General features: G+C 35.7%; 5 protein-coding genes across 7 annotated transcripts in view; 1 reads left to right on the forward strand and 4 right to left on the reverse strand.

The window, feature by feature from the left end:
* Positions 1–2,325, reverse strand: part of LOC100186731 (39S ribosomal protein L2, mitochondrial) — a 6,318-nt gene extending 3,993 nt beyond the window's left edge. The window contains exons 1-3 of the mRNA XM_002128706.5: positions 1,990–2,325; positions 1,159–1,286; positions 784–928 (exon numbers count right to left, since the gene is read on the reverse strand). Of these exons, the coding sequence (XP_002128742.3) occupies positions 784–928; positions 1,159–1,286; positions 1,990–2,284 (568 nt within the window). The 5' untranslated portion in view covers positions 2,285–2,325. The remainder of the gene's footprint in view (positions 1–783; positions 929–1,158; positions 1,287–1,989) is intronic.
* Positions 2,326–3,055: 730 nt separating this feature from the next.
* LOC100176507 (synaptobrevin homolog YKT6-like) lies at positions 3,056–6,197 on the reverse strand. 2 transcript variants are annotated; one of them, XM_009860910.3, is made up of 6 exons: positions 6,034–6,197; positions 5,657–5,840; positions 4,599–4,657; positions 4,425–4,536; positions 4,005–4,106; positions 3,056–3,505 (listed from the first exon to the last, which is right to left on the reverse strand). In XM_009860910.3, exons 1-6 carry the CDS (start codon positions 6,138–6,140, stop codon positions 3,425–3,427), a joined length of 645 nt encoding a protein of 214 aa, XP_009859212.1. In that variant the 5' UTR covers positions 6,141–6,197; the 3' UTR covers positions 3,056–3,424. The 2 variants fall into 2 exon arrangements, with proteins under 2 accessions (XP_009859212.1, XP_002128592.1); XM_002128556.5 differs by having other exon boundaries at positions 3,056–3,884.
* LOC100184284 lies at positions 6,158–9,547 on the reverse strand. Its single transcript, XM_002128602.4, has one exon. It carries the CDS (start codon positions 9,507–9,509, stop codon positions 6,825–6,827), a length of 2,685 nt encoding a protein of 894 aa, XP_002128638.1. The 5' UTR covers positions 9,510–9,547; the 3' UTR covers positions 6,158–6,824.
* A 2,449-nt stretch (positions 9,548–11,996) lies between these two features.
* LOC100178825 (solute carrier family 49 member A3-like) lies at positions 11,997–21,334 on the reverse strand. 2 transcript variants are annotated; one of them, XM_002128464.5, is made up of 9 exons: positions 21,174–21,334; positions 16,730–16,950; positions 15,246–15,450; positions 14,940–15,155; positions 14,467–14,590; positions 13,510–13,774; positions 13,165–13,397; positions 12,669–12,836; positions 11,997–12,583 (listed from the first exon to the last, which is right to left on the reverse strand). In XM_002128464.5, exons 2-9 carry the CDS (start codon positions 16,916–16,918, stop codon positions 12,466–12,468), a joined length of 1,518 nt encoding a protein of 505 aa, XP_002128500.1. In that variant the 5' UTR covers positions 16,919–16,950; positions 21,174–21,334; the 3' UTR covers positions 11,997–12,465. The 2 variants fall into 2 exon arrangements, with proteins under 2 accessions (XP_002128500.1, XP_026691291.1); XM_026835490.1 differs by lacking the exon at positions 21,174–21,334 and adding an exon at positions 17,117–17,513.
* A 631-nt stretch (positions 21,335–21,965) lies between these two features.
* Positions 21,966–23,424, forward strand: LOC100181188. The gene is made up of 4 exons (XM_002128424.5): positions 21,966–22,123; positions 22,484–22,653; positions 22,784–22,927; positions 23,113–23,424. Exons 1-4 carry the CDS (start codon positions 22,069–22,071, stop codon positions 23,278–23,280), a joined length of 537 nt encoding a protein of 178 aa, XP_002128460.1. The 5' UTR covers positions 21,966–22,068; the 3' UTR covers positions 23,281–23,424.
* Positions 23,425–24,275: the final 851 nt, after the last annotated feature.

The raw sequence follows: 24,275 nt of genomic DNA on the forward strand, positions 1-24,275 counted from the left end.
TTTGGACGGCGGGGTATTCTATTGAAAATCCGGTGGGGTACTTGAAATGCGTTTACTGGACATGTTGAAATATTTATTAAACCAAACATTGAGCCGAATTTATTTTAACCTTGTAAAAATTCTGAAACTACCAAGAACCGAATGTTGTTACGTCACAGACACAAATGCTTTTATCGCACGATAAGTTGCCAGGCAACCGAAACGTACCTTGACTGACGTCTCCGTTAGAACTGCGGTCTGGAACATTTATAAATGTTGGATTTTTATTATTTACTACTTTAATGAAAATATCAATGATCCTATCGAGTTATTCTAGTATTATCAGCGCGAATATGATCTATAAGTTTGCGTAAGAAAGGCAATAAACATGACGCACGCATTAAAATTCCAGGGCCTGCGGGAGTACCCTGGTATTTGTGAGGGCCTGCCCGCAGGCCTTGCAGGCCCGCATTCAGCGCCTATGGTCGTAATCAATTGCCAGGTCAAACAATCGCTATTATGATGCAATGAATCCACGTGTGAATCCCTACTATGTCCATACAGCAGTGTTACTTCTGAGACATTGAGGTTCAAGACGTGTTTATTTTACGACGCGTCTGCTTTATTCTTGCATATTACTCAGCGTGCTCCTACCCTGTTTTTTTTTTGCAATACGCGATTAATGCATCGATTCATGAATCCGGCTAGCCAATTATTTTATTTTTCCCATATCAGGCCCACCGACTGGAGAAGTTGCCCGCCCCTGCACTAGATCAATCAAGCGAATAATAAACTTAAACCAACTTCCTCCCGGTAATTCCGTTGCACAGTTAGTGATAAGCTGTCCAGGTTTCATAGTTTCAGTGGCAAGTATCCATCTTTGTTTTAACGGACCAGCAACAAGTGCAATGTGTCCGGATCTATTGTCGTCTTCCATCACTTTAAGAATCTGAAAACGTCTTCAGAACTGAAATTTAAATCGTACAACAAAGCAATTTATTGCAAAATTATATTGGTGTTTCAGTGGAATCCAGTGAGTTTAACTATTTTAATATCAGGATGAAGATACACCGCTCATCCACAGTTAAATTCTTGATTGAAATAGAACAATGGGTTGTGTACCCAAGTACCCCAGTATCGCAAACCTAATAAAACATAGTGGTGTAATTTTAGATTTACCCTTTCCTGAAAAATAACTTCATTTTTCACTTCTTCAAAAGTCAGTCTATTATTATCCACCCAATACCACTGCCTTGGTAAACCTCCCCCAATTTTTGATGTCCATTTTTTGCCTGGTACCTTTTCATCTACAAATTAACAAAGAAAATTATGATACTACCATTTGTTTGAATCAAACCTAATACCTTGATAAATATACATGGCGATGGCACTATAGAAAAAACATGGGACTATACAGAGAAGACGGAAAACTTTTTCCGCTAGGTGTCGGTAATTATTTAAATTAAAAAATACGGAAAAATGAACAAAACAGTACTACAAAGTGTTAATAAGTGTAAAACAAATTAATTAAATAATAATACCTTTATAAAAATATAAAACACTAGTAAAAACATATTTTCCACATTAGGTTGGTTATATACGCTCTTTCATTCTGTTTACTGTCGTCGAGTCTGTGGTGTAACGGTTTGTGTGCGGTCGTATACTCTCTTTGTTTCATTTTTATCGGGTTTGAGTCCCGCACAGTGGAATACTTTTTTATTTTTTTCAAGTTTTTTTTGTTTGATTAGCACAAGTTTGGAGTTAGGGGTCAGGGTTAGGGGTTAGGGGTTTATATCTTATGTGTATAAACCGTGAAACTAACTGCTTCCCATAGAATAGAGAAACGAATTTGTCATCGCCTCCAAGCAGAAAAAAAATTTCCGTCTTCTCTGTATAGCTCCATGTATAGAAAAACTAAAGAGAGCAGTACAACATTTCCCCATATTCCTAAGTGATAAATATATTAGTATATTTACGGTAACTTTCACATTTGAAACAAATAAAATGTACCTGATCCAAATCTTGAAGTTGGTAAACGTCCACCGGTTCTATAAACTTTCAATGGCTTGGTTGTATATTCAGGTTGCTCCCATAGCTTTACTAATCTGTGTCCATATCTTCCGTTTAAAGCAGTGGATGTATGATAGTGTTTTTCTGTTGGTAAATTCGCTGGTGGTCCAAAAATGTTCAAATTTAACTTCGAATTAGCGCATGGTAACGTTCGTAGATTTCTTACGTTGAAAGTTAATGAAGAAGAAACGGTGGGCAACTTTTGTGTTACTAGCTTTACCGTTTGGGTAAACATATTTATAGTTTACAATACATCTGTAAATCAAATTAAAGTAGACAGTTAACAAAAGGGTAACAAAGTTGCCTTTCTATACATATCTTGGAAGTTAAAACTTCTTTAAAAGCTAAGCATGTAAAATCGGGGATTTCCCTCTCAGTGCTTCCTTTAATTATTTCGATTCTAACATTACATAATCAGCTGTGACAATTTACAATCATACTGGTCAACATTTTTTATCTGACAACAATATGGTAAAATACATTGCTTGAAATGTTTTTTTATTATCCTATGATGCATTACTTAATGCAAATGTGTGTTGACAACGCTTACTTTTGCATAGCGGAAACACAGTTTACACGCTAAGCGTTTTTCTCGCCCTATTTCTGTTCTGTGATAGTGTAAAAGATTATAACAAGCAAAACAAGATATCGTTTTATATAAGAATAGCGTAATTGAATTTTTGGCCAGTCCAAGATAATGGACTGTTCCTTACAGTTTCGACATTTACAGTATACCCTCGATGAGCAGTTGATAAACGTACACGTTCTTGACCTAAAAGACAGTTTCGTTCTCTGGGTCAACCCAGAAACTATTTCAATGCCAAATCTTGCAATCGCAATGGAGAACAAATACGAGAACGGCACCACTGCCCAAAACATATTTGGTGACAATTCGTCGTCCACAGCTTCAACGATTGCCAGTCGACTTTGCAAAAAAACTGGGAAGCAAGTATTTGTCAGTTACAACCTTCCAGAAGGAGATAATATTCTTCAAACACAAGTGGAAAAACGTCTTTACAATGATTTAATAAAAAATAAAACATGACCAAAACTATTACGTGATAACACAAACTGCATTTTCCTGTACTGTGTAGGTTTCAGATTCAGTGACAAATAGGCGTTTTACTTGATTAATATGTTTGCATGCATATTCATTGTATTATGTGGTCATGGGTGAAACTACCTAGTATTAAAATTCTGGCTAAAACTGAACATTCAGTTATGTTTTAACAGTTAGGATTGGTTCTGTACATCAAACAGAATCTGTGCAATGTTAAAAGTTTTCTTACAATGTAATCTTTTTAAATACTGTTATTTCTTTTTATTTGATGAAGTGAACCATGTTCTAATTAAAAAATGGAAATAACCCTTAAAATTATACTAAATGAAAGTTCGCACGATAAGCTATTGTACATTTTTTCCATAAATGTTTGTCATGTTTCATGTGTATCTTTATCTGTAAAAACAAATCTTGGTAAAACTGGCCAATGGCCACTTGATATAGCACTACTTTTCTTTACAACATAAGATACCTTATCAGTGTTATAGCTTTAAAAAAAACATCAGAAAAGACAGAATAACTAGTTTAAGTGAAGTAAAGCATTTTGCACATTGAAAAAACATAATTCATACGACAAGCAAGACGTAATTTGGGAAGAACATATATAAATATATATTAATATTAAACTAACAAGAAAGCCCAAAAAAGAAAAAAATCTGTTGTAAAATAAACATTCATTTAGCATGTGAAGGACTTCAGCTTAGTTTTTTTATTATTCTTGTAAAAAAATCCTCCCTCATTGAATAGAACAACACCAGGAGTTTGCTTTCTTGGCCTATTTAAAATTAAAAACAAAATTAAGTGGTATTTACTTAGAACAATGGTGCAAGTATTCACATAATCTTTGAAGATAAATGAAATGTTAAAAGATTTATATACTGCAGAAACAACTGACCTGTTTATAAAACATTTTTGATTGGGAGCTTAACTGGTCAGATTTTGCCACCAAGTCATCTAGTTTTTCCCCTCGTTGTAACAATGACTCCATTGTCCCATGCTAAACAGTTGAATATAAATTAGTACTAACTAACCGCTATCCCAAATATATATTTTAAAAGAATAAAATGAAGATCTTCAAACTCCTATAAACGTTCCAACTGCAAGGCCACCTTAACACCGCTGGTAATACACAACATAAAATAGAAAATGTAAATTATAAAAAATGTACTCAGTACAAAAAGACATTTTTTCTTTGTCGACATGGGGCTTTCAATTGGTCTTAATGAAAGTTTTACAAAACACAAGCAATGACGGCTATTGGGAAAAACAGGCAGTTTCCTATAAAAACTATTCAAATGCTGCATTTCCGTCTTACCAATACAATTTTAGTTTCATCTAGTTCAGCTTGTACTCTGCTCATAGAGTCAGCTTCTTTAGGATTCTGATATTTGCACAACATTTCTCTCACACCCTCAAACTGAATATTCCTGTAATAAAGTTAATGGTTAGACTAGACAGGTGCTATGTATACATGTATTAAGTACATTACATAGGGGCAGGATTATTTAATTCTGATGGTGGAAATTTCTTGGCAAAGTCTTCGCATACCTGTAGAAAATAAAAAATGTCAAGTGCATGCAGCTACAGCTTTGTTTTGTTATAAAATATTAAGAGTAATGATAAATGTCACTTATTTATCCTTATGTGGTAGGAGAACTTCTTAAAGGGGCATATCAACGAAAAATCAAAATTTGTGTATTGATAGATATTCCCAAATGTGATCTAAAGCTACCATCAAAGTTTAAATATATGAAACAGCTTTTGAAAAAAATGAGTTTTAAAACCAAAAATTCAACTGTTGGAGTAAAAAAATTGCAGTGGCGCAATGTATTGGATTTTCCATTATTAATTTCACTCCATTTTGATCGTTTATAGTTTCTAAAATACAGAAGAAAAATCAAATTCTATTTCTGATTTGGTGTAATGAATGCTGCTTCTTTAAGAATATATAAAATGTAAATCACAAACTTTTATTATGATTTTCACGCGATTTTTTTAAAAGCTGTATTATTTTAGAAAACTTTAATGGTACTTTTCGTCACATTTTTTTGATGGTACCTTTAGCTAGATCACACATCTCTATTCATATATAAACAAATCTTTACTTTTCACTGGTATGCCCCTTTAAGTTAGAATACAGGCAGCGGCGCAGCCAATTTTGTGATTAAACCCCCTTATTTTTTTTAGCTGCTCCACTGAATACAGGTGTTTAGTTTTTTTGTGAGCCCACTTACAAGTTACTGCATATGTAAAGTTGTGTGTGTATTTACTATTTTATGTATAATTTAGAAAATCCATTAGTGACAACTGGCTTAAAAAAATGAGAAGCTCTTTCCAAGCAATGACGCACACACAGCCATAATGTTGACAGCTTCAAACCCAGTATCTTTTGAGAATTAAAAATGTATAGGTGGCTGCTTTGAACTTAATACTAATAAGCACTCGAATGCTATGTAGCTTTTACTCAATTATTACTGTAACTTGTAAATCTATCTCTGATAAAATAAATAGAAATAAATAATTTTTATATTAAGGCATTATACAAACTTTTGTTAACACAGTGAATGCCACTCTACGTGGATAGTCTTCATCTGATATTAATACAGCCGCAAGACGATCTTCTCGAACATAAACATGACACAAATGCTCTTGCTCTTTTACAGACTGTCTCATACCAGGATGAGTTCTCTCAGTAATTATTTTCGATGTAAAAGATAGAAATTCCTGCACACTGAAAAAGAATTAAGCCTCATAAATAAGGGTAGCCAAGAGTAAAATGTTGCTGTTATACATTGGTAAGCCTATGAAAGCATTTCTGATGATATGTTGTTCTTTAATATTCTAAATTGCCAAGTAAAGATTAGTCAAATACATAATACATTAAAATTAAGAACTATTACAATAAATTCAAACTTTTTGTTTACCTTTTTCTTTGAAAGAAGGAAAATGAATCTGTATCATATTCTGCTATGAGAGGAATGACGCAGGACTCTCCTTTGTAGAAGAGTGATAATGAAAACAGTTTAACCATGATATATAGCCAGGCAATCTACAGAGAATAAAATGTCATGGGAAGTGCATAAATAGATGAAGATAATAAGTACAATATAACCAGTACAAGTTCACTACTTGGTTTGTTTGACATAAACTAGAGTTTTATGTGCTGTAAGGTAATTGACATTCATACAAAGAATAAAAATGCCAAATTCATACAAAGAAAATAGATTTGTTAGATGAAAGATGATTTTAAAAATATAAGTTCATTTTAATTAGGTGCACCAATATTTACAGCACAGGTGCTTACAAGTTACAGCTGCCTGCTAATATGAAAGTTGTACAAAAAATACACAGCCACCACAAAAACAACGGAGTATAAAAAATTAGAATGTAATTAATAAAAATTAAGTCCAAGGGAAAACATGAAATATGGGAGAAAAAGCATGACAATAATGTTAAAGCAAAACTACAGATTTGTTAATTAGGCCTATTTTGAATGGGCTTTAAAAATAAGTGTTTAGAAATTATCAAACTGGCAAGTCACAATTATATAAATTGAAGTGGGCTAATAATGTTTGTACCTTAACCACCTATACACAGATTACATAACATATTGACTCCTAATATACTGGCACTGAGATAGCATAAATATAACAACAAAAAGGTAACTGCATAATGTTCATAAAACATGATTATAGTATCCTTTAACCAGGTTTATTTACTTTAGTACAGAGTTGTACAGCACAAGAGATTCCCCAAACTTGTTAATGCATTGATCAACAAGTTGTAACAGCTGATCAACATTTTGATCCAGTATACCTTTCACTTTGTGATAAACATCCCCTCCTGGGGGAGTAATTTCACCTGCCAGGTCACAATTATGAGATCGACTAAACTGCAGCGTTTCTATTACATGAGCAGGAAATTGGCAATTGTAAAGAAAAGATAAATATTCATTGTTGTTATGAGAGAATGCTTCATCAGTTTTTACATGCACCAAGTGGCCCTTTATGCTCTGATGTCCTTTAGTTGGGACCGGGACAGCTGCTAAAAATCCTAGCAACAAATACTCCAAGTCATCCCATTGTTTTCTGCTGAATGGAGTTACGGCACTGGTAATGCTGGTAAGACGAGGTACAGAGATGTAATGCTCCACAGTGATACGGGATACAATTTTCGGCACAATAACTCCAGTTAATGAGTTATCAGGTTGTTTCAAGGGTCTGAAATTATCAAACCGGTTTCCTCCAAGGTCAACTGGAAAACCGGCCTTAGCTAACTCCGTTTCATCCAGTCGTCTTTCACAAGAAACACCAGTTTTATACAAACCTAAAGTTCGGTCAAGATTATATACTGCCATCTGCACAGCATGAAATTCTTCTGGGCCAGCTTTGGCAAGAAATAGTGCTGGTCTTACTGAAGATTCATAATTAAGATTAATATTCATTTGTCCACCATTGGCCAACTTCCCTCGTGCAGGTTTAAATGTGGAAGCGTCTTCAACTCGGCTCTTTTGTATAATATCCTGGAACTGCTGTTCAGAAAAGTCTTTCCAACCCAGAGATGACATCAATGCATTTTCGTAATGACTCCTAGTTGCCACCTGCGCTTCAATGATGTCCCTTAAACAATCCTCACGAATTACATTCTTTTGCACAGTTGGAACAGGTCCTGCCAATCTAAAGTCACTTTTACCACCTGTGCCCCCTATACGGATATACACAGTGGTGCCGGCATGGTCAACAGGTTGCGAGTTATCTGATTTCAGGATTGCTATAATCCACCCTTCTTTTCTGAGATGTGGTATTGTAACAAATGCTTTGCATTTCGGATCATCCAGACATTTTTGTCTCGCCTCATCCACTGTTTTAAGTGACATAACACACCCCCACTCGGCTTTACTTCTTGGACAGTAATAATCATAACGACCTGGAAAATCAGCATCATCAATCTTATGAAAATCATCAGGTGCATTTCCATTCTGTTGTGGTTGTTCAGGCTGTAGTACACGCATTTGCTTTTCAATCATATTGGCCTGGTTAAACTGGCCAGGAACTTCGTTGATGGAAACTTGTGACTCATGGTTTTCCCAAGAATCAACCTGTGACCCATCAGGCAGTTTCTTCATGCTAAGAATCGCTGGATTATCGTTATATTTCTCATTCTTAATTGAATTAATGAGTTTGAATGATGGTGGAGAATGAGGAAGTATCACTTGCATAGCGGATGCTACTTCCTTGGCCGTGAGTTTTAAGGAGTTAACACCCGCCAATATGGTGTTAAATATCATATCTGAATGCTCAGCTGGTACATTGTGTCTAAGTAATTGGGACAAAAACGACTTATTTACTTCATACAGATTTTTCTTGCTGTTGTAACCAACACATCGGTTGGCTTGGCAACTAATGCGACAACTAATACCATTCACTAAACAATCATTATCAGATTGGCAAAATGGTTCATTCCGTGTTAGGCTTTGGTCAAAATTTGTCAGCTTAATAATTCCTTGCTGGGTGACAACAAAGTTACTTGGACTCCAACTTTCCAGCCTTATGCTTCCAACAGGAACATTGGAAAAGTGGTGGACTAAGTTCATCAGGTCATAACATATCTTTAATCTGTCCATCCAAGATGACAATTTTAATTGTTCCATTTTGACGGGAGTCCCAAACTCTTTTATCAATACCACACCAGCTGAAGATAAAACAGGACGTTTACTTTTTTCTGTACGCTCCACACATAGGCCAATCAAGTTTGCAATATTTCGAAGTGAAATTTGCATCAAAACAACAGCTTCTTGAAGAATCTTTTTGTTCTTTAATAAAAAACATCGGTCTAGGTCATTTTTACTATTATCAGCATCAGAAGAACCGCATTTAGCTGTTATCAGCTCATCTACGTCTGCTTTAGCAATTTGGACTATCACCAAATCTTTTATCTCCGCTATGTATGCGAAGTTATGCTTTGTCTCATAGAGAACATCTTTTACCTGAGGATGCTGAAGAGCATTACAACCCCACAAGCTTGTGTAGAAGTTATGAACTTGGATGGCCGCCATTAATTCGTTTAACACAAATGTAAAATTTCCAGATAAATCATCTTGTTTGTTAAACCCAACAACCTCCTCTTGTTTTCTTGACTTGGGCGTTGTATCCACAGAAACCAAGTCAGATATTTTTTTGATGACAAAATCTGATTGAATAAAACTGTCCTGTGTACTAGAGGTTTGTTTTTCAGAGAGGAGCCCGCTATCAAGAAACAGATCCCACTCCCGTTTCGCTGACAGTACATGAAGCTCATTTGGTCGAAATTGACTATTTAAATAATTACAAAACATTACAATTAGCAAAGCAACAGTTATGGTTGTCAGACCACCCCTAACTGTTCCAACAAATGAAGCCATCCTAATGTGTTGTACACCTGGTAATATTGTTAGTGCTAAAATATATAAAAAATTAGCTTAAATACAATTAATTATAGAAGATGTTAATATATACACCGTACCATAGTATATATAGAACAGAACCATCTTACTGGTATAGTAGTATATACCCGAGCTTTAGTCGGGAAAATAATATCATCGTCGTGTGTTTTGTTAATTGGTTTCGGTCTGATTTACGTCATCGCCATGCGTGTTTTGTTAATTGTTTCGGTCTGATTTTATATTCACCACAATCTTATTTTAACTAAAACTGCTTTACGAACTATAATAATTGTACAGATACTTCTAATACTAAATACTTAGTATCAACATTTCTACGCGTCTTTGTTGTTTCTGTTTTCCAACACATATATGTGATCACGGTATGACGTCATCACGTGCGTACATAATTTTTAACAGGAGAGCTGAGCCTTAGTTAATGGGCACGTATCGTTATAAGGAAAGTCAAAATAACTAGCGGATTCACTATCTTAAACTTTCAAAGTCTCAACAGTATAAGAGCTGTTTTAAATCTACGCGAGGTTTTATATTCCACTTACGTTGGGACCGAATCAAAGATAGTATGACCGTTGCACAGCTGGTTAAAGCGCCTACCTTTAACCCAGAGGGTATATGGGCTCATTGATGCTAACATTGCGGGCGTATGTGTCTATGGGCAAGATACCTAACGGCAATTGCTTCAACCCAATGGTCACTGATAGGTTGTCTTAGTAGAAAAATGACAACCGTTATAACATGGATGTTTCATACACCCTGGTGTCAGCTTACATGTAACCATGAATAATACTTGGTGGGTCTTATTTTCTAAGCAGTTTACGTGTATTCATAAGTCGTGCGTTAAGTGGGTCATGGTCTGGGTTAGAGGCAGGTGCACTAACCACATTGCCACGGCTTTGGATACAGGAAAAAACTGCTTACCCAAGTAAGCTATCATTCTTATACCGTACCCAATAAGTTGTATCATTGCTAAACATTATTTCTTTTTTTTTTGTCAATAGGCGTGTTTTAACAACTGTTGTTTTATCATTACTACCTGTCTTTTCGCTTTTGACAACTCTCTTGTTTTTTCCTTAACGTGACCAAAGGGACGAAATAAATTTCATTCATTCATTTATTCATTCATTCATTCATTCATTCATTCATTCATTCATTCAAAGCCTGTATATCCCAGAGTCGTAAAAACACCGAGTAGTCCAACTGCCGTCTTTGTGTGTTCAAAATAGAGCAAAAGCGGTGACTTTCGCAATGAATTTAAACGAACTTGTTGAGTTTTATTTGCGATTTCTTTTTGTGGAAAGGCGTAAAACAGCTTCTATTTACATTACCAAACATTTTTTTGAAAAAACGTATAAATTTACCCCCATTAAATGACTAAAATGTCACAAATCAACCGCTTCTAATTCCATTTTTTGACTTTTTTTGATACAGAAAACAAATAACACTTGTTTTTTACACTTTTCAACCTTTAAATTTGTTTTTAGACTCAAGTTTTTCTCTAATTTACCGAAAAACATGCATTTTCCCTATACCTACTGTGTTATTTTGAACCCAAATTGCCGTTCAATTTGTCTTTTACGTAACAATGGGTTGGACTACTCGGTATTTCTATGGCTCTGGTATATCCATATGGCGCAAAAGTAATTTTGTAGTAAAGATTAAGTGTTATTATACTATAATATTATTATACGAATAATATTATACTATTTGTTTTATTCTATCATCAAATAGGTACCCGCAGAAATAAATTTTAAAAAAGTCCTGTTTTCCTGCCTTAAGTCCGGCGTCGTAACGCAGTTGGTTAGTCCGCCTGCCTCTAACCCAGAAGTAACATGGGTTCAACGTTCAAGGCTCTGCGCTGCTACCATTGTTGGAGTATGTTTTCCTGGGCAGGACACTTAACAGCAGTAGTCACTAATGGGTTGTCCAAATAATCGGCCACACATCAAAAAAATAAAAAAAATATCACCCACAAAGTAACATAGGCCTGCGTGGTAACTCGTAAGCTGGCACGAGGTGTAGGAAACAGCTAGGACACTCGTGTTTAACGATTGTCGTTTTCCGGCACACGCAGGTATAAGGTAATGCGTATCATTCATTTATTTACTAACTCTACACATTTAAAGTAATCGTTACAATTTGGTGATATATAACATATTTCCATAAAGGTTTGTCGCTCCAAATGTTCTATGTTATGACGTATCATATTTGGTTTATGTTAACTTAATCGTATTTTCTAACTTGTGCTGATTTACCACAGAACATTATGATCATTATCTACAGTACGTTGTTGGGTAACGGAGATGCTTTAATTATATTTTAAGACTGTATATGTTACCTCTAAATATTTAAATTCGCGTAAACAGCTTTATAAATGTCAAGGTGCAAAACCGAAAAAATCGTCACTAGTGTAACAGTGAGCCAACAACTTCATAATTTTGAGTCGACAACAATAATTAAAACCCTTTATTCGTATTATATAGCTTGGTCTAATTAACGGTTTATTTTTCCACGTCTTAAGAATGCGACCTCTAACATGCTCGACTGATAATATACTATGCCGTATGTGTGGAGTGCATACAATTCGTGTGATATATTTAATAATCAAAAGTAAAATGGTGTTGACTAAAGAACATGGGTATTTAAACCCCAATGACTGAAATTCGACAATAAACTATGTAACAGTAACCACAAAAGCACAAATTATCGCAGAGAAAAGAGAGACTAGAAACAAATCGACTTTTAAACAGTGACGTAATTCTCAAGCAGTCACTTTCAAGTCGAGAAAAAACCAAAGCATGACAAAATTGTCGTTTTGTGTTTCAGCTTCGTCAACCATGAACTGTTTTGACATGCCACGTTTGAAATAAATGAGTGATGCCATAAAGTCATCACTTAAGGACGAGTCACGGGTTTGCTATTATCCTTTTTTTAGTTCGTCCCCCGGCCCAGTTGGTAGGCAATCTGCACTCGTGCATGAGTTACTGCTCTCAGGGAACTCAGGTGTTTTGCATGAACCAGATGATAATTTTCTATCGCTGCATGTAAAAATTAACTATTACCGAAAGCGATACAAACTTTCAGTTTATAAGATAAAAAAAATTAAAGTAAGATATAACACACCTTTGTCTTGCTTTCCTCTCCATTGTAATTCTTCTGTAATCCGTTTTGAAAAATATGACAAACACGAGACCAACAAGAATAGCGTATCCCATCAATACGTAACAAGGCACTGTCATGTCTCGAACGGTGGGCCGTATCCACTTTTCTGAAGAGCTTTCGGAATGACACCTTTTTTTACCAGAGTATTGTTTATTTGTGATGAAATGTTGTGTATGTTATAAGATACTTGAGATATTATTTGAATTTTGTATAGTTCTGTGGGTTAAGATGGGACATCTTTTGAACATAATATTCAAATTTCTTAATCGTATTTTAAACAATTAACAACCGTTTATGATGGGAGTCGTGAGGTTCCGGTATATAATTCTTTGAATTTAGTTTACAACCAAATGAGACGAGAAAACAAGATGAAAAGCTGTTTATCTTCCCCCACCCTACTATAGTACACTTAGGATTTTAAAAATATGTATGCTCATAAACTGCAAAATTTACACACCGTGTGGCATTTTTGTATATCTCCGGAACAGGTTTTGCAACGTTTTGTAGAACCAATATCAAAAGCATTCCTTGGAGCTGCCCACTTAGAAACACCAGGCCAGTACTGGTGGATGGTTCTGCTGGATAAGTCGTTTCGACAACCAATTCATTGCCAAGGGGAAAGAGTGGCATGCCGAAGAAACCGATTAAACCACAGGCTACAGCCACCAGCGCGTTCTGCATCGCTCGATTCTAAAAATAAATAATGAAAAGGCAAGCATATAATTGCTCGTTGTTAAATGAATTACTATGCAATGGTGTTAACATTAGTACAACAATGTTTTACAAATAATTCTACGGGTACCTGCACAATCGCGAACATAGAAACCGCTCCAAGACAAAATAGATAGGTGATTTTTGCCACAAGCACGAATCGTTTGGTCCGGTCAGCGATGATGCCGGCCATTAACGCACCAAGCACCCCAGCAACTACAAGGCAAGTCCCGCACACAACACCTGCGAAAAAATCCGAGTAGCCCCATGGGCAGAGTATTTGCTCAAGGAAAACCGTGATTGCAGTGTATATCCCGACTCCACCGCCTACGCTGACAAACAGGATCCAGTATTGTCTGCATGGATAAGCATGAATCAGACTGTGAAATATCTTAATCTTAGAGGTCGTGACAAATAGAAAATACTTGATATATATTTCTCATTTACGCTTGACTATTATATTTATCTTCGCAAGCAATAATCTCCAAATTTGAACAAGAAACATATCATTACTAAAAATAAACCTATAGCGAGAACTTGAAACAAAAAAAAATCAAAACGGCGAGGTTCAACCCAACTAATCTAACACTTCCCCATATCATATTTAATAAAATATCCTTTAGGTCCCTTTATAAGAATTAACGTGTCTTTATACGTACATATTTATATAGGCCTATATAGGTCACTCAATTGGGCAAAAAATAACGCACTTTTCCCAAATTGACACGTTTAAAAGCTATTATATATACGAAAAAACAATTTCAAAGCATTATTATTCTCTTCAACCGCAAGATCATAGAATGGCATTAAAATGACCCATAATCAAGTACCTTCGTTAAGCTTTCGTTTTCAATGACTAGACCTTATTAAATGGCCATTTTTTCAGGAGATTTATTTTGACTTGATTTCTACTTGCAACTATCTTAACTTAGCTGCCTGCACGCGATGCGCCTAAGGCTGCTCAGCAATAAAGCAAACTATCGCAACCTTCACCCGAGATAAAATCGCCCCTCGAATACGTTAATCCTTAAATTATACGGACACTTACGGATTCTTCGCCAAAGTTTTCAGTCCGACACAGAAGGGCTCTGATCTTGTTACGGCGCTTTCAGACGGCGGCAACGGAGGAGCATTGCTTCGTATAACAAAGGTTGCAAATAGGGCACCAAATACTGTTCAAAATAACATAGCAAGTGTTTTTAAATATAAAACGGAAAATCTGTTTTTAACTGCAGGTATTGTTCGCCTCTCGGGCGGGAGGATTATAAATATAATGCAGATGTCCCGTTGCTACCATTAAAGCACGCGCTGCTACTGGCTGGTGGCCAAATGTTCAATTACGTTTGTTTTCTGAGGACATAGGTTTGAAAATCTATTAGTCGCAATCAAAGATTGGCCAATAACCCAGTATTTACCCCGGAGTTCTGTTGCATACATGTTGAAAGTTATACGCGTATACATCCAACAAAACACTGTTTTTTAAAGACCAGGAACAGCAGTCAACATGGACACGCTGATTACCTGCAGGGCACGCGAATACAATCTGCATGAGCAGAATATTATTCGGTTCTTTAACAATGATGGGGGATAGCAAGTTAGCTGCGAGTATTCCAAGTGGGTTGCTGGTTGTAGCAATAGTGTTGGCCATTGCTCGCTGGTTATCAGGAAACCATACAGCGGATACCTTGGTCGGTGCAAACATGAAGAACGGCTGAGCAATGGCTGACAACACATGGCCTGCATAATGAAGTTTTTATTTTCAAGCTCCCGTAGGTTAAACATATACATATACATATAAAATGATAGTATAAAAATCAACAAACGTACCAGTGAACACGAGACCGAGTCTCGCCATGCTTTCTAATCCTTCCAACGCACTGCAAGTTCGGAGGATACATCCAACAAGATTAACCCACGCTGCTGCAACAAGCGAGGTGCGAAGTCCTAGTTTTTCCATCACCCAAGTCGCAACCAATCCAAAGGGAATCCCGACGACCATATAGACGATCGCAAACCAATTAATTGTGCCAACCTTATGTCATATACAAAGTAATTTTTTGCCACACTTAGGTATATATGCAAACGTGACCGACTAGAACACAGCTATGGTTTAATAAAGTGTTAGTTAAATAAGTACGCCATAATACAGTTACAGTAACAAAGGCAATATGCATGGATTAAATAGTGGGGGAAGGTGGGACATTTTTTTATTCTATTTTCTCGTCCCATTTGTTGGTAAACATAAATATATCACGTGTAATGTTTAAGGCTACACTTTAATTAATCCGATACTGGCGGACATTGGTTTACCATTGAATATGTAATGCGTGTTAAGTGAACGTAAGTTTACGCAGTTAGGTGGTATTGGGTGTAATAACACTCGGAAAATAATCCAATCTTTAAGGTCGATCATGGTCACGATATTTGATACCTTTGACCGGGTTAGATTTGAAATTTGATCGGGGTTCGGAAGAAGGGTGAAATCGGTGCAGGGAAATACGTCATTAGACAATTTAATAATTATCATTGAGTTGGTGCACAGAGGGCGGAAAATGTTTTTTTTTCAAAATACAATTTTGTTTCGTTGGTATGCTCCTTTACGCACGTTTCGATGTATAGCGAGGCAGATTTTCGGTAATTTAAAAGACATTTTTTAATAGTAAAAACGACTTCGTTATTCTAAGATGATTAATATCTTTATATAAGTTTCCCGCAACTGATTGGTTGACCAAAATAACACGTTTTCAAACCTGAAAAGAGCCACTGGACAAAAGCAGAGTAGAATATGTGATACAAACAAACTTTATACGGTATTAACTCCAACCACGCGTGCTGTTTGTGGTCTGTATTTGTAAACATCCACAGACGTTTGTTTGTTGTCGCTGTCGTAACGAAACTCAATGCTTTGGTCAAAGAGGGTTTGCGACAGTGCTTTATTATACGCGTCACGCATGACATGGTACAACATTGTGCGTAAATCACAATTTATATTTGACAGTACCAAATTTGAACCAGGTTGTATTGCTTATATCGGATGTCTGAATAGTTTACTAGAATCGTGTTCAAAACGCTGCATCTTCCACCATTTTACGCATCAGCAGTTCTTGTATTCATGCTCTGATAAGTTATATGTCCCAACGATTTGCACAAACACCTTATATTATGAGTCGGTGGATTTACAAACAAACTCGCTCTCATATTCAGTTCGCATCGTCGCGTGCTATGAGTATCTATACTACATCGGGTGGTTTGTTTCATTATGCGTGTTTTAATAATAAACATAGAACATAACGGGCTGCATTATTACTTACCTCTGTTTCATAGAACGAAGCTGCTGTGTAAGCGACCGGTCCGAAGGCAAGTCTTGACATGGAGTTTGTGAAGACCAGAACAGAGAGAGCCACCAACACCAACCAACGTCGTGTGTAAGTTCGAATTCTACTCTTAGAACTTTGGCATTCTTCATCTGGGGCAGTTTCTTTTATTTGGTCAGCGGCCATGTTAAACAATGCAAGAAATGTGCGACGAAACTCTGTGATACATGTATGGGTGAATTATATATAGGCATTTAAATAAATCTTTACTAAAAGTAGCAAATACGTAATACCACCGCATCGTGTATAGTAATAACAATACAATGGTGACAATAAATTATACTACAGTTACTATCCAAGGTATATTCCCCTCGTGTAAGTCACCTTATAACTCATGCGTGCGACGATAACCCGAGACCTACTCTTTCTCTGGTTGATACTGTCTCATCTACACCTCACCGCTCACTTTTGACTCACACCGAACACTTATGAAGTAAAATGCGTTTTTCTGCAAAATCTTGAAATTTCCGTGGGTATCGTAGCGAAAACGCGTCGCACTATATATAGTTATATATAAGTAGATGCTGACGTTCTGATACTTTTTGTATGCTCATATAAAATGCACGAAGTATTATCGTACGGTGTAAACATATATACAAAGTTAATCAACGAATAACTGCAACTGTTAACCATTTACTTTAACCGCGATGATGAGTGTTTTATGTAAAGGGGAAAACCATGAATCACACACGCCGTAAAAATTGACGAGTGTTTACACTGCAATATGCTAACTTCAGTAAAAGAACATGCACTCTGTGTCGCACGAAAACTGAATTTACTCATGCTACATTGTAACTATATTGCTCACAAACTATAAACTACAATAACCACTTCGGGTTATCGGTCGGTCATTCTTAAACCCAGTTGCCCTGAAAGTAAACAAAACGCTTGCTGATCACTTAATGTAGGAAGTCTGTACAGCTCGTGCTCGGCGAACATTTGGGAAACGTAACCCGACACCCAGACTGCCTTGGGTAAAGCGCGAGTGTTTTGAGAAACCATTGATGCAAAAGTAGAACACGGCCCCTTTCTCATAACTCGTATGAGTTATCCGTATAACAAATAAAAGGATCATAGGGTTCGTGGCGTTGTCTCTAATACGATAATAATACCTAATTGCAAAACAAAATGTACACTTTAGGTCAATCATTTGTTTATTTTTCTACGCTACAATATTATCTCATGCAACAGATAAACAACGAAGCTGTTTCGTCAGCAGTATTCGCTCAGTAAATCCGACTTTGATCCCATTGACTTAAAACGTGCGTGTTGTTATCAAGCTGCACCGAACAAAACGTGACTTTAAAGTAATTGAAACCTGCTTTGCTTTCATTAACCGCCGAGTACACCACCGCAAATAAACGAACCACTAACCTTAATTCGAGGATTATGGATTGCCAACTTTTATCGTTAATGTTTTACATTCTGCCTCAACGACCCGTAAAATTTAATTTCCTTCTGCAAGCACCATGTTCTTTATGTTTACATATAGTCAGTTTAACTGCTATAAGACAGTTCAGCTGACGAGGCAAGTTTTATAATAAATTCTCCCCATTTTTTATGAATAGAAAATCATCTATACAGAGACAACTTCATATTAATATAAAAAGACAATTTCCTATTAATATTCCAGTATTTTAAACGCCTTTTATGGGTTTGGGTAAGCTGTTCTATGTTTTTATTCTTTTTTTATCGTCCAGTTTGTTGGTACAGTTGTCCAAATCGCTTAACCCGTAGTAATATAATTTCTAAAATAAAGGTTTCCGAGATTACAATATGAACTAAAAATCAAATTACCTAATGATCAACTGTTTATAAGTACTGTGAGAAGCGATACAGCAAGTAAAATTCATAAAGAATTCTAAGACAATTTCAAATGTCGAGGCGTTTATACTTTTATGTGTTTATAATGTTACATGGACGCTTCACTATAAACATTACAAAAGTAAATACTATTAATGTTACATGGACGACCATTTTGCGAGGTCCCTAGCTGAAATGGAAATTTTAATAGCAATCTGAACTTTGCAGCGATAAATATAAAAACGTACACCAAGTAATATACAATTAATCAGATTCGGCGATTTCTCCTGTTGTATACCAAATACTTTAATATCATCAGTGATTATTAACAGTTTTCTGAATTTTGCCACAATCCACCCGTTAATATTTTCCTAAAACTTTCAATCATTTTACAATTCGTAAACATGTGAACATAAAAGAGCCTGTTTCCGTATTGCAGATAACGGTCCCTTTAATTAGTGCTTGTCCGCTATCTCCGCTATATGTCCACTATGTCTGCTATGTCCGCTATGTCCACAATACTCACTATGTCCATGCACTACGTAGAGAATATTGTGGGCATAGCGGACATAGTAAACGTTGTGGACATGCACTAATTAAGCAGATAACACAGTATGGAAAGTCGATCATCCCAAAATTAAACAGACAAGCATCAGTTAATACCGCGCGAAGGTTTAGTTTGATTAGAAAGGATCGTAATTTAGTTTCAACTGTCGAATAATAATTACTCTGGCAAATGTTCGACCAATCGAAGTTTCTTGTTAAATTTAGTTCGCTTTTCCATTTTTTCTGATAGTAGAGACAACCTTTCACCACGACAGCCACAACAGAATAAATGATTTGTTCCGAATGTTGAATTTAAGCCGCAAAGCCACTGCGCATGCATCGCTCCGCGGCGGTGGTTATTGACCAACTAGATGGTCACTAATGGGTTCTAAATTTTGTCTAAATTGTCAACTATACAGAAAAAGACAAACCAACAAAGTGTCAAACGCATAGAACTCGTAAGCGGCACGAGAAGTTTGAAACCCGTGTTATATAGACTGTTCTTGCACCGTCACGCCTCACGCGAGGTAAAATATAGTAGAGTGGGGCAGATGGGACACTTAAGCACATATTGCCCAATATTTCCAAATTCAAATTACAAGACGGGATTCGGGTGATACCACGAATTAATACTATCCTCCCCTTATAAATTGGCAATAATTTAAAAATAAAGTATAGGATGGGGAAGATGGGACACTTTGTCAGACGAGACTTTTTATAATTTTCTTTTTACGGACCCCCATTTATTGATAATCAGAAATATAAGGTTACAGAATTATTCGACAGTACGACTTTATAAAACGCACGTTAAAGCTGATTACTGTTTTTAAATACTAAAAAATATATGTAAAATAGAAACAGTATACTTTGAACAGGTAAAAAATGCGAAATAGTAAGGTGCTATTTTTTTAATGCTCCCTAAATCATAGTAAAGCCAATGAATTTTTTTAGTTTGCGTGTGCGAACGATTAAACTAGTTTCATAGCTTCATAAAACAACCTTGAATATTCCGTACAGTTTGATTTTGTCTCATAAAACTAGTTTTAGTTTTGTAAAAAAAACACTGAGGTATAAGCATGAAGAAAATAGGCAGGGGTTAATATTACTTTCATTTGAGATAAAAACAACAAAAAAATATCGGTTTAACGTTATATATATGAAGTTTACATGGCAAAGAAACTAGCACAGCCTGTTAAACTCGGTAGGTTAACTACAAGTTGCAGAGTACTGCTAATGTAAATATATTTCAATTTAGAGTCCCATCTTCCCCCACATTGTAGTTTTGAATGTTTTCATTGTCAATCTTTTAAAGGTTTGCTTTTAATTTAGTAATTTATATCTCAGGGGTTATTTAACTATAAGATACTGATATAATAAAAAGATAATATTTTGAAAATATATTCGAAATTTGATCATTTGTACTTGGTGATAATTTATGAGAAGTGGCTTGTGCCCAAAACAGAGTAGTAATACCCAATTTGTAGCAAAAAAAACTTTATCAATAGTTATTATCAATTTTCTGTTATTACAAGTTCATATACATAAATAACATGTTAAGTTAAAAACTATAGCAGTAGGGCAAGAAAAAGATTGTTTCGACCTAATTTTCAAAGCGTACAGTATTATTTCGTGTTATTTACGTATATTCCTATTTATAAATACACTTAATAATCAAAATTAACAATGATTTTAAACTGTCCCATCTTATCCTGTGTGTTTTCAAAGTTGTAAAATTTCACCTGTTGTGCGAATCGCTAAATAACTCCACGTGTGTTTTAATATATTTTATTAAATTGGTGTCAATTAATAAAGGAATGATAGTACTAATTCGTGGTATTACCCAAAAACCATCTATTTTGATTTTGGAAATATTTGGCAACATGTGCTTAAGTGTTTGTCGCGGCTGCAGACGTTCTTTTGCCTAAAGGGTCGCGGCTGCAGACGTTCTTTTGCCTAAAGGGTTCGGCACTCGGAATACACGTCAATATATATACACATAATCTAAAACAGCGATGTTAATCTAAATTAAAACCTGAATTTTCGGCGTTTAAAGATTGCAAATAATAATACAAACAATCGTGGGCAATCACGTAGAGAATGTAACCTCTGACCTCTAGTACCACTCCTTTACTTAAATGAAATTAAATTTATGCGCCAAGAATAAACTGAGATTGCCACGTAAAGAAACTCAATGAAGCAAAGAAACATAGACATTTAAACTTAAATAAATTTGGCATTCGGCGAACCGTGACAGTATTGTTTAAACGATAATGGGTATTTTTCGAACATCAATTGATAATAGGAACTTTTAAAAGCATTTTTTATTAAAAGCAAAAAAATCGGCAATAAAACCTACAAACTTCAATGTGGGGAAAGATAAAACATTCAAAGTTCACCTTAACATGTTTTTACCTGTTCAAAAACACTGTTTCTATTTAACCTACTTTTTTATTATTTAACAACAATGACCACCTTTTACGCGCGTTTTAAAAAGTCGTAATAATACTGTCGAATATTTCTGTAACATTAAATTTCTGTTTATCAGTAAATGGTGGTCTGTAAAAAAAAATAAAAAAAATCTCGTCTGACAAAGTGTCCCATCTTCCCCGAACCTACTATGTACCAAGATGCGTAGCGTGTATTTCATTTAATAAAAAAAGATGGCGCTTTAATGCAGTAATATTATGCACAGATAACACTTTAGGAGTTCTTCCTGTGTATATAAATAGTTTTAGCAACCACGAAGTGCGTAGTAGTGTAATATTGCGGAGCATTCGCATGCGTCATATATTACCCGAGGACAATACGGATTTGGAACTTTCTATATATTTTGTCAAACTTTTACCAAGCGAGGGAAGAACAACCCTTTTGTTCAAGGTATCATCGAGAAGTAACACTGCTGATTGATACGAAGAAATTTCTAAAAAATGAAGCTTTGCGCTATTTTGTTTCTGGTTTGTTGTTTCCTGCAGTTCGTAACCGGTAAGAGAATGACATTATAGAGTAGATTTAGAAAGCGTTTACATTACAGATTGGAACTTTTAAACAATTTAAATGATTCAGAAATGCGACTTTTTGATATAGTAGGGTGGAGGGAGAAGGGATACCATTAGCGCATAATTATCCAAATATCCTGATCAAGTTTTAAATCAAGGGTATATATATGAGTCGTAAGGATACGGTTTTATATTCCTTTGAATTCTCTTTGTTTACTACCAAATGGGACGAGAAAATGGAATGAAAAAGTGTCTCATCTCCCCCCACCCTACCCTAGGAATAAAAAGACGTTTGATTATTTTTAAAGCCGTTTGTTGACTTGTGTTTGTTTTTCTTATCCCGCAGGTTGTCACTACGCTCATTGCATAAGTAAACGTGGCGTTCTACATAGGGGAATATGTAATAGGCCATCAGTTGCCCAGAAAAACAACGATGGTTGGACTCACGAAGCTCTTGCTGAAGAACTTGACAATTACGGAATTGTTGGGGCGTTGAAAACTTGTGTTTTAAATAACGTGAGTTAAATACATACAACTGAGATATCAAGAAAAAACTTCTGATGTATAAAAAGAATTAATTAAAGTATAAAGCTTTCATTTATGACCACTTGTAACATTGTTTTCTAACATAGTATCTCTTCTACAGTTGGTTGGAACCACAGTGAACACACCAGTGAACAGCTTGCTAGTTCGACGTGAAGTGCAGCTGACAAGCATAAGAGATTTAGTTGAACAACGATTGGCAAGTGTTCAATGTCAGGGGTATGAAGATGTGTGTAGACAAGTGGAGGTAAGTGACCATACTTAGTATTTAGTATGTTGATACGTACGTACTGCACTGCCTCTGGCATGAGATTTTATGCGAAGAAGAACGAAAGCTCTTGCGCCAGAAAAAGTTTCTTAACAGCCTTATCATCCATTTCTCATTATACCCGTTATTGAGTACGCATTCTCTACTTGACCCACACTTTTTAGAGATGCGCGAGTGAAATCTTTCAACCAACTCCGCCACCAACTGTACAACCACCAATACGGGGAAATAACCTGCCGGCAACGTTTCTTTCTGTAGATGGGGCTGAAGATCGAATCAATACGGGCATAGTGCCTTTGCGATCAAATTTAAGAAGAGTACAACAAAAGTAAAATAGTTTATTGATGCGTTTTCAAGTTACATGTTGAGTTTTCATGTCTCTTTAAAGTGAGTAAATGTATACAGCATATATTTATCGTTCATGGCGTTTTGACATTCATAATATAACATTACAATAAATTAAATCCGCGTGTACAGAGAGTTCGTGATGAAAAACTCAAAATATATTTCTAGATACAAGAAAGTGACTTGTAGTTTAGGAATGACAATGACAAAAATAATCGGAGCGTGACTGATTAAATGATGGTGATTCAATTAGACATGAATCATCATAGTGTTAAGTTTAGTCAATTTTGGAAAGAAGAATTTACCGTTGGGACTTCGGTGTAAAACCGTGTTACACAATCGATTGCGTAACAACATGCAAGGTGATGTATAGGTTTAATTAGTATATAGCTTATACTGATAGCGCTTTATGGTACCGCCGGCTGTTTTGATGCCTTGAGCAACAAACAACAACATGAATAAAACTGGTGAAGTCATTTAACCACGCTTAACGTCATTTTGATTGATGTGTCTATGATAAAACATAGGTAATAAAATCGTTCTGTTAAATTCACAAAACAATTAACAGTTACCTATTATTCTCATTGTTACACAATTGCATTTGCACGCTTAGGAAATGCAACGACGCCATCTTTAGGCAGAAACCTATTTTATTGATTTGCCTTTCGATGCAAAACAGAAATCTAAGTAGTTTACACCTTAGTTGTTGACAATTCGTGAAATAGGGGCAGTAAAATCAAATAGCTTCGAGCAGATACTGCAAGAAATCATTATAAGTATATATGAAGTAAAGGGGTGTGTCAAAAACTATGCTACGAATGTGTTATAGCAGGGTGGGGGATGGGACACCTTTAGCACAGAATATCCAAATATCCTGATCGTGTTTTAAACAATTATCACTCGTCAGGGTACGGTTTTAAAATTATTTTAGTTTTCTTTGTTTACCACTAAATGTGACGAGAAAATAGAATGATGAGGTGTC

This window comes from Ciona intestinalis, chromosome 8 (genome assembly GCF_000224145.3).
Source record: "Ciona intestinalis chromosome 8, KH, whole genome shotgun sequence".
In the NCBI taxonomy this organism is placed as follows: Eukaryota; Metazoa; Chordata; class Ascidiacea; order Phlebobranchia; family Cionidae; genus Ciona; species Ciona intestinalis.

Excerpts from the sequence above, each read along its gene's own strand:
- LOC100178825 (XM_002128464.5), bottom strand. The coding sequence starts at position 16,918 with ATGGCCGCTGACCAAATAAAAGAAACTGCCCCAGATGAAGAATGCCAA. Across the intron at positions 13,398-13,509 it reads CTATGTTCGCGATTGTGCAG|AATCGAGCGATGCAGAACGC; the intron begins GTACCCGTAGAA and ends ATTTATTTTTAG. Across the intron at positions 12,584-12,668 it reads GAGAGGAAAGCAAGACAAAG|CGATAGAAAATTATCATCTG; the intron begins GTGTGTTATATC and ends TTTTACATGCAG.
- LOC100181188 (XM_002128424.5), top strand. The coding sequence starts at position 22,069 with ATGAAGCTTTGCGCTATTTTGTTTCTGGTTTGTTGTTTCCTGCAGTTC. Across the intron at positions 22,124-22,483 it reads TTTCCTGCAGTTCGTAACCG|GTTGTCACTACGCTCATTGC; the intron begins GTAAGAGAATGA and ends CTTATCCCGCAG. Across the intron at positions 22,654-22,783 it reads AAACTTGTGTTTTAAATAAC|TTGGTTGGAACCACAGTGAA; the intron begins GTGAGTTAAATA and ends TCTCTTCTACAG.
- LOC100176507 (XM_009860910.3), bottom strand. The coding sequence starts at position 6,140 with ATGGTTAAACTGTTTTCATTATCACTCTTCTACAAAGGAGAGTCCTGC. Across the intron at positions 5,841-6,033 it reads TCCTTCTTTCAAAGAAAAAG|TGTGCAGGAATTTCTATCTT; the intron begins GTAAACAAAAAG and ends ATTCTTTTTCAG. Across the intron at positions 4,537-4,598 it reads TTAAATAATCCTGCCCCTAT|GAATATTCAGTTTGAGGGTG; the intron begins GTAATGTACTTA and ends ACTTTATTACAG.
- LOC100184284 (XM_002128602.4), bottom strand. The coding sequence starts at position 9,509 with ATGGCTTCATTTGTTGGAACAGTTAGGGGTGGTCTGACAACCATAACT.